This window comes from Misgurnus anguillicaudatus, chromosome 14 (assembly GCF_027580225.2).
Source record: "Misgurnus anguillicaudatus chromosome 14, ASM2758022v2, whole genome shotgun sequence".
NCBI classification, from domain to species: Eukaryota; Metazoa; Chordata; class Actinopteri; order Cypriniformes; family Cobitidae; genus Misgurnus; species Misgurnus anguillicaudatus.
The window spans coordinates 21,775,990-21,790,425 of NC_073350.2; the positions used below are offsets into that span (position 1 = coordinate 21,775,990).

Consider the following 14,436-nt stretch of genomic DNA (forward strand, 5'->3'; position numbering starts at 1 on the left):
ATCTTCATTTGTTCTCTTTTTATTACCTCTCAAATATGGGTGGGTGATTCTCACGAAATCCTGACTTAAAAGGTGTCCAGCATCAGATTTTTTTTAAAGCCCTTGAAGCCAATTTTTTTGCACATATAAGATTAAGGTCTGAACTTACAAGAATCATTACTTTAGAGGATTTAAAAAATATTTCCTATAGAATTATTTCGATTTTTTTTAGATTATCATTATCAAAAATTATCATTACCGCAACATGATATTACATTAAACAAACTCATATTGCATTTACAAACTCATGTTTCGGTAATGAGAACTAAAAAGTTGTCAAGGTACTATGACAAAAAAAATGCAACTTTCTGGAGAGAAAAAATAAGAACTGCTTACCTGGTAGCCATCTTGAGTGTCACAATCAATTATGTCCCTTCCAACAATTTTTGTTTGAAAATGTTAGTTCCTTGAGGGCTTAAACAATGATTGAAAATTGTTGCGGAGGATGAGAAATTTTTTCTTGGACACATTTATATTCCTTATTATTGTCTCTACATTTACCAATAATCACCAAATACCACATGTTTCTTTACTGTAAATATTTATAGTATAACATGCACTGAACCTTTTTATTTTTTAGATTTTTTAATTATAAATATTTCCATGTCAAAAGAACCAAAATCCAGTCATGGACACATTGCGGTAATGAAAATTTTCCCCTTAAATGTGAAAAGAATTGGTTTGTATGATGTCATTTGAAATCACGTGCAAAATAGTACATGAAAAGATGTTTATAACTGTATGCTTCTTATTTTGATACTCTTACTTTGCATTTACTTTTTTTATTATGACACCTCATAAATCTAATTTTGCGAGAATAACCTGGGTAGGTTTCTTCAAAAATACAAAATTTTTAGCAAAAAGCTAAAATATATTTGTAAAGGCCCTTTGTCAAAGATTCATAGTGATCCTCAAAACATATGTTAGTTTTTACTGTTTTTGAATCAATGGATGCTTCAGTGTTTTATAAATTGGGAAAGTGCGCCACCTAGTTGATAACAGCTGAATTATAGATTACCAGAAAAACTCATCAGGAAAGCGTTTTCTCTTAATTGATGAGAAAACAATTTTTTTTTGTATGTTGCTTTCTTAAATGTTATTTCTTTATCAGGATTATCTTACTGATTTGATCACAAGCGACAGCATCAAATTCTTCCGTACGTCAAAGCGAATGTACCCGCACAGGCCCGTCCTGATGGTACTGAGCCACGCTGCCCCTCATGGCCCTGAGGATGCTGCACCTCAATACAGCAATGCCTTTCCCAATGCATCTCAACATATGTAAGGATTCAAGCTTTTTACACATTGACTCATAAATTTAATTCTGTACGATTATGCATTGAATTATTAATCTAATACTATTGAGATGTACTGCTGCTGACCACTGGATACCAAGTACGAGTCCTTCTGAGGTTGCATCAGTTTGGAAGTTAAAAGTATCAGTGCTTATGGCTCTTTCTGAGGGAGCAATGCAGGAAAGAACTTCCTTAAGGTTGGAGTTGAACTTATGCAGCCGCAGGCCGGCACCTTGACACAATTCTTGAGCGCTGATGATTAACTCTTTGGCTTCTTTGGCTGTAGGGACGCTGGTTAATCCATCGTCCACGTAGAAGTTCTTTTCCACAAATTCAGAGGCTACAGGATGTTTTTCCTTGTTGTTTTGTGCCAGATATTTAAGACAAAAGTTGGCACATCCTGGAGAGGATGCAGCTCCGAAAAGGTGGACCGACATTCTATACTCCTGTGGTTCTGTGTTGAGCAATCCGTCCTTCCACCACAGAAATCTCAAGTAGTTGCGGGCTTTGGGCGAAACGCTAAATTGGTGGAACATCTTTTCGATGTCGCAGATCACAGCCACAGCTTCTCTTCTAAAGCGACAAAGAACTCCTACTAAAGAGTTAATCAGATCGGGCCCCGTTAGCAGAGTGTCATTCAGGGAGATCCCTCGAAACTTTGCCGAGCAGTCGAACACGACCCTTAATTTCCCTGGCTTCTTGGGGTTGTACACTCCGTGGTGAGGAATATACCACACCGTCTCTCCTTCAGCGAGTGGAGGGGCTGGCTCAGCGTGACCTTTCTGTATAATTTCACCCATGAAAGCAATGTATTGCTCGAGGTACTGTTTGTTAGCCCTTAGCTTTTTCTCTAGGTGTTGCAGTCGGAGAGTAGCCAGCCTTTTGTTGTTCGGTAGAGTCGGGAAACAATTGTCCTTGAAGGGTAGAGGTATCTCGAGACGGCCGTCATCTTTCTGTTTAATGTTGTCATTAAGAAACTGTATGAAGTGAACGTCGTTCTGTGATACATACTTGTCCTCGTAACCTTTCTCATTAAAGTCTGACTCCAGTACTTTCAACACATCAGTGGCCAATGGTACCTCCTTCACTGCGACGCGATGCACAAAGCTTTCATCTCCTCGTCTGTCCAAATAAGGATTGGCTGACCCGATTATGCTCCATCCAAGCAGAGTTTTTTGCGCGAATGGTTCGCTGTGTTCACCAGTGATCACTTCCAGAGGAGCCAGAGCTGACGGACAATTGTAGCCGATTAACAAACCCACCTCGCAATCTTGAAGCGGGTGCAACTCTTTTGCCAGACTTTTCAGATGAGGCCAATGGAGGGCTGTATCTCTAGTAGGGATGTGAGACTTATCGACTGGAATAAACTCTCGTGCATACGCCTGATGTAGTTGGACATAAATTTCAGAGTTGAGTCCCCGGACCTGTAGACCGCACACAGCCTTGCTTGCTATGACTGTATCGACAGCTGTCATTGTGCTGAGTTTAAGCTGCACAGGCTGTACACTTACATTAAGTTCAGCAACCAGATCATCCAAGATGAAGGTGGAGTCGCTCTGGGTGTCGAGCAAGGCATAGGTGAGTGTTTCCTTCTTGGGTTCTTTGATTGACGACACGAGAACTGGAACAATGCTAGATGTAGCAGAGCTATGCTGGGTCAAAGCATGTGACATAACCCTTTGAATTTCCTTGCTTGTACGGTTCCCTGGAGCCGTAAACTCTCTGTCTGCAGGTTCAGCGGGATTCCTGTCTCTGTCTATGTGCAGACAGGTTGGATGACGTCGGCCACAAGTACCACAGGTGTGACGCCTCTTACATGCCTTGGTAATATGCCCCTTCCTTAGGCATCCGAAGCACAGGTGGTTTTCGAGGATGAAGGCTTTCTTTTCATCTGGAGTCTTTGCTGCGAAGGCTGGGCACTTGACGACGCCGTGTGTTTCATCCTTACAGACTAAGCAAGGTAGCCTCAAGTTTGGGTTTTCGATGGTTCCTGAGATGGGACTTTTCGTTTGTATGCTTGTGTTGAGTGCCTTAGCTCTTCTTGGAAATCTCTCGTCGCTAGGTTTAAGGTTCATCAAGAGAGGGGATGCAATGGGGTTGCAGGCGACGCGAGCTTCTTCTTGCATAAATCCTGTGAAGTGTGCAAAGCTTGGAAATTCTCCAGACCTGTCTAGCTCTTCTACAACTATACGGCTCCATCTGCGTATCATCCATTCAGGCAGCTTTTTAAGGAGTTTATGATTTTCTTCACAATCGTTTAGAATGCTCAGGCCCTTGACGTGAGGTATGGCCTCGGCGCAGCCTTGAAGGAAATCTGCGAACTCTCTTAATGCTATTGGATCGTTTGCCGCAATTTTTGGCCACTTTGTGAGCTTGTCCCTGAATGCTCTTTGGACAATGAATGGACTTCCGTATCTGTCCTGTAAGACTGCCCAGGCGCCCTTGTATGCTTGCTCTGAGTTGTGGAAGAAAAAACCTTCTACGGCCTTACGTGCCTCCCCAGCGAGGTAGTTCTTTAAGTAAAACATTTTCTCACTAGCAGGAAGGGGTTTCTGATCGATGAGAGCCAAGAAAGATATCCTCCAGTCTATGAACTTTAGGGGGTCACCAGAGAACACAGTCGGTTCGGGAACAGGTAGGCGGCTTAAGGTAAGTGAGCTTGCAATTGCCTGAGCGAGACCTGTTTCCTCCTGAGTTACTTTCACGTTGGAGGGTATAAAGTGAGGCTGGAAAGGTGCTGCTTGCGGATTTAGCGAGATCTCAGGTCCCATGTCTTGTTGATCATGCTGAGTTTCCTGATCTGTGTCTTCCTTAAAACTTTCGAGACCATCAAAGTTGTTATAGGCTCTCACGCGAGCTGCTGCTACTCTTACTTCACTATTTACTTGTAGTTGTTGCAACTTTGTCTTTTCCGCTTCTAGCTTTTGTTTTATTTCAGCCTCCCTTTGCTTTATTTCTGCTAACATTTGAGTTTCCTTGAGTTTCCATTCACTTTCCAGTTTGTCGAGTTTCGCTTGTTGGGCTTGTATTTTTTGCATGGCTTTAGCCTCTTCTACTTTGGCTGCTAATTCTGCTTCGGCGTCTGCACGTTTGCTAGAGGATTTTGAGTTGACGCTTGAGTTAAGTTCTGATCTTTGTAATGATTCAGAAGTTACTGTTTCTGTTTTAGTATTCCCAAAAACTGACCCATAATCGTCCTTATTTAGCGCTATTCTCACTCTTGCTTTCTCTTGTTTGTCTTTGAAAGCCTCGTCTATGTTCTTTAGTCTTTTGCTGACAAGGTCGCAGATCTCAACCGTTAGAGTGTCACATGCATCCATTCTTTTGGTGATAACTGGAGTAGCGGTTTGATTGCGTCGAATGGGTTCATAATTTTGGTGTACTATAGCTTGTTTAGATTTGACTTCTGTTTGAATCCTATCAAGATCCTCAGCAGAGCAGAAAACTTTTAATTTGGTTCTAACCTCCTTTGCTACGTGTTTCCAGGCATCATAGGCTTTGTTGAATGTCCTTTCATTTTTCATTGCTTCCTGTTCACGTAACTCTTGACCCTTTGTTGTTAAACTACGCTCACGGGAGCTTGACCTAGTCTGGTGTGCTTCTGAAGGGTTTTCCATATTGTCGGCAGGAGATGACATTGTAAAGACTCAGTAGATCTGTTTACACTATAAAGCTTTGGGGGGGGGTTACATCTAAACTCAATTTGAAGTAAATGACGGTTTAGACTTCTCAACTATGCTGCCACTTACATCAGACGTTTACACTTGTGCTGGCCCCCAAAGAGTAAACAGATACAATACAAATGTCTTAACAAGATTACTGCTGACAATTTGCAAACAGACAATTTGTTTCTCAAAGATGTCAGAATTAAAGGGTTAAAGTCTTTCAGGAGAAGTGAAACAATTGTGCCATTAGACTTTGTACTTTGTCTTACTGGTCTAGCATTTACAGTACTTTGTAGCACAGTCAAAATCCAAAGAAATTTGGATAATGCCTTTCTTTATTTTCTTAAAATGTGCAAAGTCCCATATGAATTAACTGAGCTTGTAATTCCGTTTGTGGCACTGACTTCTATATTGATGTCTCAAGTCGAGTTTACCAGCTTAGTCGATGAAGGCCTCTCGCTGCAGCCATGGAATCCACACACTCGCACGTGTAGCGTTGGCCGATCTCATATCAGCTGAACGAAGATGGCGTGGATGGATGGCTCAGCGGTTGAGTTTTCACTGTAGCTGCCCCCTGGTTTCCCGATAACAAGCAGAGAGTCTCTAACGGGTGTAACGTTAATCATTTATTTTCAATCTTCTTCAAGCACCGTGAAAACTAAAAGTAAACACAAATAGCAGGTCACATAAACCTGATTATAACATTGTTTTTTATACTCATAAGCTTATCACAGTATTTTTCACATCAAATTACATTCAAAACATAGAAATAAAAAGGTACAAAATATAAACATTGTTAACACGTGATGCGTTCAGACCACGCGAACAGCTTGCAAAACAGACAATGATATAAATAAAGATAAAGTTTGATAAACATAACACAAACTACACACCTCATTCCGCTCACCAAGGGGTGCAACTGCAAATCCTCAATATAATGCTGCTTGCAACAATCGCTGACTTTATAATCAAAAAGGCATATCCAAGTCCCCCAGACACAGGCAAGAAAACACAAGCAGAGAAACGATCTGTCGCTATTCAGATTCCGGGGTTGCAGTCTCAACCCGGTAATATGATTGACATTCAATGGAAAGGTAAACTTAATGACCTCTAGTGGCCACTTACACTTATCGATCTAAAATCATTATGAGTCGGAGACGTTTATAACGTGCATTTAAAGAAGCAACACTCGTTAAACAAAATCATTCAAAATATTCTTTATTATCATGAAAATACCTAAAACAATTTGAAGAACAGCGATATAAAAATTCCTGTAGACATTTTCTGAAATAGCGTTTGTAATGCTACTTCTTCTGTGGCACAAAGGGAGTTTCTGCATGAGAGCGCCCCCTGACGTTTGGATGTCCCGGGATTTCACCGTAATTCATTAAAATTCATTCATTGAGAAAATGCGCATATGCACGATTAATCGTTACAGCCCTAGTATTTGGAATAATACAATGTGTGCGCGTGGTTTATGGTTTAAAAAACATAGATTTCACTCTCTTCCTAAAACGCACAGATTTGAAAAGCTCTTTGTCCCTGATTGGCCAGCTAATCTGTATGTTGTGATTGGCCTGAATACCTTTGACGTCAGCCGGAAATGTGACGCTCCTTACCATGTTTGAAAGATTCTGTTGCTAACAGGAGTTAACCTAGAGGTTGTTAATTCAAGCGGGTGGAATTATGATAATGTCGGTCTTGTCTACATCACCAATCCCAGGAAGTAAACTGTTGCCTACAATCCTTGTGTTTGTTGTAGTCCAAGAAAAGAGATTTAACTCGTATCACCGTTTACTTTGGGGTATGTACGAGTGCTGTGCTCAAAATATCGATACGACGATACATTGCCATGAACGCTTGGCTATGTGCGCATCGATACAGCACCTTCCATATCAATTCGGATGCACTTTTGAAAGTACTGTGACGAATCACTGTTGATCCGTGATCCATATGGAAAGGACGCATGTGACTCGCGGAATACGTAAAAGTTAAAGGTAGCGAAGTATACTTTCACTTTCCGCGTCTGTCTCGTGGGCGCACGCGTCTGCACAACTTGCGCGCCGCTTACTCTCTCTTGCTCTCTCACACGCATGCATATTTAAAATCAATGAGTTAAGCATGAAGCGCAGATATCTTAGTCTAAACTATTGCCAAAGTGCTAATTAGCCGATCTCTTATAAAACAGTACTAACACATTTGAGAAGAAACACGACAAAGTGTTGCATGTAAAAAGTGTATGTCAATAGAAGAGATACAGAGCTAGTCTTTTTTTGGCGATTTACTGTTTTTTTTACGAACTTTAATGCTCCTCATCTTAAAATTAGACATTAGCCTGGATTTCACAGACAGGGTAACATTTATAATTTGATCACTGCATTGTCATTTAGCCTATAACTGCATACCAACACTTGACATTGAGTTTTAATTGTATTTTTAATATGTCTTGGAGCTGGAATGTAGTTATTGTCTCCACCCTTACGATTTGCATTATGTTAATATGTTAATCTTCTTCAGAACTTCAAGCCCCTGGGCAAAAGCAGTATTTATCCTTTCCTCAGGCCTGTTTTCTAAGCCCTGATACAAACAACTCAATCAGTTGGACACTCATGGCTCTGTCTCATCTCCTAGGAGCTTACTTTGACAACGTCCTCTTTTGAGGTAGTGAGGTGACCTCTGACCCTGCTCCCACCCTGTAGACCAGCCTCTTTCCCAAACTTTGAGCCGTATATTTGCCAATTCAGGGAGCATAACCAGGCATGTTTATGATAAAGCCATCATTATATAAAAGGAATGGTTGAGTTACTCTCCAAACCATTTTTTGTGGATTTCAAGAAGAACTGTTCATATTGACACTGACAGCTGGTGTAGTACACTAGTCTACACGCCACGGCAATGTTCAGTCTGTCTTCTCCCCTCACACTTGTTTCTTCATGTCCCACTTTTTCATAGCCTGTCAATGTGCCTGTTTGTCCTGAGTAAGGTGGCTGGGGTTGTGTGCGTGCGCATGCCTGTAAATGGTGGGCTTGTCAAATTTGTTCCCTCTTGAAAGGATTTATTGTTGCTTCGTAAAACAGTTGTTGTTCGGCCGTTACAACCTACAGCATGCGACTTCCGGCCAGGACTAGTTTGTGGAAGCATCATGAGACAGGAAGTAGATCAGCAGCTTTGTGAACAAAAAACATATAGTTTATGCGAGCGGTGGGTCATCCAAATGATGTCAACTCTATTTGCTCTATATAGAATGAATTCCCGGAAGAGGGATGTAGTTCAGCATTGCAGACCCTCATCCTTAACCCAAATCCCCCCCCAAAGCTATGTCTCACATTGTGATTGGTCACCAGTGCTGTGAAAGCTTTGATTGTAAATGGGGTAGTTTCAAATGAAAAGAGCCTGATGGTAGAGCTAACAATGCTCTCCATTGTCACGTCCCCATTATCCATTAGTAATGGGTGGGATTCTCACATATTGTGATGGATATGAACTTACCACAAATTGTCTAGACAGTTTGATGTTGTATTTTTAAACGTATTTATTTTTGGTGCTTTTAGCTAGAGATGTCACTGCATTAGCCAGTAGTTCAGTTTGGTTGTGTACACTTTACGCAGATTTAATAGAAGGTTGGTTGTCACTTCCTGGATTTTTCCAGGGTGAATTTGGTCGTTGAATGCAGTTGTCGATCCTGTTTACTGAACTCTGTGTGCAGAATGGGATTATTTACTCAGAAGAGAAGTGACAATGGTATTTAGTGGCATAATTTATTGAAATGCACACCAACAATGACTCGACACGTTGGAGAAATTAAAATATGTAATTTTGGAATAATACCACAAACTTGCATAATGTGCCTTTAAAAACCCCACTGAGTTTCATTGGTTCAGATTTATTGTTGCATAATCTAATCTCTTTATACTGGCACCAGTTAAGCACACCGAAAAGTAACATCATCCTGACAGTACTACAGTAGTTCATATAATAATAAAAAGTCTCATAATTTCCCACCCTGGTAATCCCAGAAGTATAATTATCCATTGAACAGAAAAATGTATTGTGTTCCTTGTGGTGAAAAACGCATATGACGACAACTCACATAGATGTGCTGGAACAAACGAGATTTGACATTATCGACATGCCGCCAGACGTAAATATAATGTTCAGATATGTTTGTTTATGCGACATAACATTCTTTAAATAAGTCAAAAATATTTATTGTTTTCTCTCACACGTATTGTTTCACTTCAGAAGACATTTATTAACCCACTGGAACCTTTTGGATTACTTTAATGATGGATTGAGAGGGTTAAGCATCATTAATATATGTAAGGAATAATTGACGAGGGGCCGTTGAATTATTTGAAAATAATGCACACCCAAGGTAAGGTTGTGCCGATAGACGATAATATCGTGTATTGTATATTGTCAGAAATATTCCCGATAGCAGGCTTTCATGACGATAGTTAATATTATCATCATAGTTCACATTAACATGCACATTGCGTACTTCAAGGATTACTCAATTTTATTTAAAAAATCCACAATGTTGAAGTCTTTCTTTGTTCAGTCGAGAAGAAATTATGTTTTTTGAGGAAAACATTCCAGGATTTTTCTCATTTTAATAGACTTTAATGGGCCCCAATACTTAATGCAGTTTAAAATTGCAGTTACAAATGACTTTAAACGATCCCACACGAGGCATAAGGGGCTTATCTAGTGAAACGATTGTCATTTTTGGCAACAACAAAAAAAAGCACTTTTAAACCACAACTTCTCGTCTTCCTCCGGTCGTGTGATGCGCCAGCGCAACCTCACGTAATACGTCATCACGTCAAGAGGTCACTGATGACGTATTCAAAACCACGCCTTGGTGTTTACAAGTGTGGAGAAAGAGGACCGTTCCGACGTTTTTGTATGTGGAATTATACTAATTAATGTCTTTGTGTCCTTTTATTGTTTAAAATGGTCAGCAAATGTGCGTTTCATATATGTAACTTGTGACCTTTCGACGTCATTGCGCAATTACGTGAGATCGCCCTGGCTCATCAAACAGCCGGAGGAAGAAGAGAAGTTGTAGTTTAAAAGTGCATATTTTTTTGCCAAAAATGACAATCGTTTTGCTAGATAAGACTCTTGTGCCTCGTTTGGGATTGTTTAGAGTCCTTTGAAACTGCAGTTTTAAACTGCGTTTAAAAAGTTAAGGGTTGGGGTCCATTAAAGTCCATTAAAATGAGAAAAATCTTGGAAGGTTTCCTTAAAAAACATAATTTCTTCTCGACTGAACAAAAAAAGAGGGAAAGTAAATTATGAGAAAATTTTCAAATCTGGGTGAACTGTCCCATTCAGTGTGCATTACCACTGTCTATTAAACATTGTTTTGCTGGCAGTCAGTCATATAACAGACTGACATATTTTTTGTAACCAGTCTGTTAAAGCAGGGCGAGCTATATCAGTCCTGACATGTTATCCCCAATGATAATAGAAACCAGTGTCGGTGTAGCCGAGGAAAATAAATGTGAAATGGACGGGAGCAGCTGTACTATGACCTTTTTTGAGGCTGGAAGGTGAGCTAGGCTGACAAAAAGGCTCGAATACAACAGCTCAATCTACCTGTACCTTCACTTACATATGCAGTTGTCTACTGTATCCTCAAGCCTGGGGGGCAGGAACCTAGCCCTCTACATACCACACCATCATTCACTTTTCTCAGGGTATTCAGTACCGTGGGAATGTTTGCATGGAGGATTATAAGGAATAGTACTCTCATCAATTTAGGCATAGAAAATAAGGAGAGATTTGCTCAAGCAGAGTACCGTTTGTGAAGTTGAGATAGTTAATACATTAAGTTTAAAAATTCAGATTTCCACACAAATTTGAACATGTATGAACACCCACCCTGAAAGTCTTTGTGTCCAGTTTTTCCTGGTATTATTGGAATGAGTGCCCTTATGTTAAAGAACTAAAGAATTCCTCTAACAGGTGCAGCAGTTTGTTTTGGGTTTGAATAAAAGCATGCGTGCGCTCCTCTGTTTTAAGGGCAGGGCTGAGTGTGTGCTACCTTCCATGCGTGCTCTGTGGTACTAGGCCTATTGTTTGCATATGTGTGTACTCAGCTGACACACTGTGTGTCTCTGTTTGAGAGTGACACAGCACGTTTTCTGTAATCAAGAATAACAAATATTCAAAGTAAATTTGCAGTAAGCCGCATGGTTTCAATGGAAGTAATGCCATTTAGAAGCTGTTTACATAGAACAAAGTGCAAGTTTTAATATATTCAAGTTATTGCTTGCCACACCTGAACTCTGGCAATTACGTAACCCAACCTATCCCAATATTTGCATACCCTTCCACCGTATTAAATTGCATTATGTCACCAGTTTATCTCTGGCTTTTTGCACCTGTTTAGGCAGGAACACAGGAAGGATATTCTTTATATTACTTTTCATAAATAATCCCTTGCAGGGAATACGGTCTATCTTTAGATGAATTGACTATAGCTATCCAAAGGTCTAACATGTTTGTTAAGTCAAAAGGCAGGTCCTGTTATTAAACATGTTGGCTTGGTGTGGCCAACCCGTGTCAAGTGTCAAATTTAGAATAGTATTTTATTGTTTGGCTTGGCTTGCAGCTTTAAGAGTACTTAATGGCAGCTAAGAGATTTTGCCACAGGGAATTATGTTGTTGTCTTCATTAATTTTGTTGCATCCTTTCTTTTAAGAGTGGTTTATGGGCAGTCCAATTTAGAGATGGAATGTAAAAAAATTACTTCTATAAAAGCACAAAATAAAAACGTCATTTGTCCTCGTTTTGGAACAATATATTTAGGCCATTGTGTAGTTGGTTTTAGTGCTTGCCTGGAGACCAGCCATTTCATGGTTATTTTTACAGTGGTGCAGAAGAAATAATCATAGTTGTTTTCTATAGGCAATGAACTTTTATAGCAATATCTATATAAATGGGTAATATATATAAAGTCAGCTTTCCAAAGCAAGCTTCAGAAGTATACATTTTTTATGATATTTCACATAGCATGTGACAGTCACAAACACTAATGAGCCACCTTAAAAGTAAAAACAAAAACTAAATGAAACCACATTGTTAATATTTTTTACTTTATATACCTAGATGCGTTTTTTGTTTTTGTATTTTTTTTCTTAAATATTTTTTTGTTCGAGGACTCACTTGAAGGACTCACGTATTTTTGTTTTGGGTTTTTCTATCTGTAATTACTGCAGATTTACCTAGAAAACACCCAAATTGGGCAACTTAACCTCATGCCAGCTGTGGCCTCGGCAGCCATCCTTTACCCATTGTTTTATATTGTGCAACATTTCTCACTCTTTCCTGGATATTTTTGATGTATACACAAATAGGTTTAATAATATGATGCCAGACAATTGAATTTGATGAGAAGGAATGTGGTCTTAAGAGTTCTGTTGCTGAAACCGAATGCTTCCCTTGAAATGGCGAAAACGTGTGAGAAAATGGAGGGTGGAGTTCCGCACACAAAGGCCTGTACTTTAACTGCTCTTCAATTACATGGCTCCCACCCATAGAGCTCTTGATCTTGTTTGCGAGAAAGATCTCTAGGACTGTAGATTTTGTGCACAATAAATTCTGCAGGACACGATTCTGTGTGATCAGTAGCTTTGCAAACTTAAGCCCGGAGTATAGTCTGTTTTTTACGTACATGCGCGGTTAAACGCACAGCCTTGCAAAGTATAGTTTATTTGACTCGTACGTGTACGCTGATTTCAACGCATGCACATTGCGACAAAATGCATTGCATTTCCTGGGCTACATACTACATTGTCCTGTAGGCCCATGCAAGACCTACGCGTAGGTTTCAAAAATCTGGCGGTGCGCATACAGTACACGTGCACACTTTTGATTGCATCACGTGCTCTGTACGCGGACCCCTGCGTACACGTAAAAAATTTATTTTACTTCTGTCTTTACCCATAATTCAGTTGATCTCTCATAGATAAGCAACAACGCAGTCACATTTGCACACACAAATGGGATTAATGCCTCAACTTGTATCCTTAGGTCAATAGGTGTTTCTCTCAAGGCAAGGCTTGAATGTTTAGTGGTGTTAATGAAGGTAAAATGAGCTGATTTGTACGTCTGAGACAGATGGTGTCCCTGCTTGTCTCAGCTGATACTTACTCAGGTCTGTTGTTTTTATTTGCGTTTCCCAGCTGTATGTTAGTTTTAGTCTTTCTTGGGGTGTGCATCTCTATATTCTATTTTTTGCGTATGCAGTGATATCTCTATCAACAGATGTAAAATTTCTTGTTTTTTCTTCCTAAAAAAGTGAAAGTTGGACTGTTTCGGATTTTTTTTTAACTGTGCAGCAGCTTGGGTTTGAGCCCAGGGAACAAATAGCATATGGACATGAAAACATAGTTTGTGACTGACCATATAGGGTACACAGCATAAGGGCATAGGAACAGACTTGGGGTGTAGAAATGTTCAATAGGTGGGATGCCTTTCTTGAGTTTCATCAGACTATGCTAAAAACAGGTGAAGACGGTTGGAAAGGATAATTTACAGTAGTTTTGTATACCTGTCTTGACACTTAAGTGTTCAAACCATGTTTTGTTGTAATTTATATTGCTGTGGCTTTTACCATATCAGATTATACGTATTTTGACTCTGTCAACATGATTCATAGAGATTTCATAGCTCTTCACCAGATCAGATGTCCTAGTCAAGTGTTTCTATTGAGGCAGATAGTCCGAGTTCTCACTTGTCTTAAAGTAGCACACTTAAGATCTGCATTAAGAAACTAGATAAAAAGAACAATAGGTCTGACATGACCCAAATTTGTCACATTGGAGTTTTTTTGTTGTTTACGTCTCCATCAGATAACTCTTCACCTGTAGCATCAAAGACAGACACGAAAGGGTTAAGAATATTATCTCCGCAAACATTAAAGCATAGTATGTTTGTTTTGGTCTGGTCTGTGCTTTTTGACTTTTAAAGGGGACATTTCACAATACTTTTTTTAAATGTCAAATAAATATTTGGTGGGAGATATGTCCAAAATCTTATCACACTTTTATATCATGATAACGATATGTATCACGGTAGAGTTTTCTTTTAATAATGTTTTTATGTTATTTAAATATTTAATGCAATAGAATTTTCATAATTCTCACAAAAAAGCAAGCATAAAAAGAAGACCCCCCCAAAAAAAACTCAAGTTCACTGAAGATAAACAGTCAGTGATGAAATAAGGATTATAAATAGAAAAGTTATTTAGTCAAGAGTAATAAAAGATTTCCTCTATGCTGTTTGAGTAACATGAGTGACAGACAGAAGTAAGATTATGTAACTTCCCCTTTAAGAACAAAAGCAAAGACTTAATATACTGTTACACATGCGTTTTCTTTTTCAACTGTTTACTTTCTCTTAAGACCTAAATGGTCATGTTTATG

General features: G+C 39.4%; 1 protein-coding gene across 4 annotated transcripts in view; it reads left to right on the top strand.

The window, feature by feature from the left end:
• sulf2a (sulfatase 2a) overlaps nt 1-1,339 on the top strand; it is a 34,110-nt gene extending 32,771 nt beyond the window's left edge. For all 4 annotated transcript variants that reach the window (XM_073876077.1, XM_073876075.1, XM_073876076.1 and 1 more), the window contains one exon: nt 1,151-1,339. In XM_073876077.1, the coding sequence (XP_073732178.1) occupies nt 1,151-1,324 (174 nt within the window). In that variant the 3' untranslated portion in view covers nt 1,325-1,339. The remainder of the gene's footprint in view (nt 1-1,150) is intronic.
• The last annotated feature ends 13,097 nt before the right edge of the window (nt 1,340-14,436 follow it).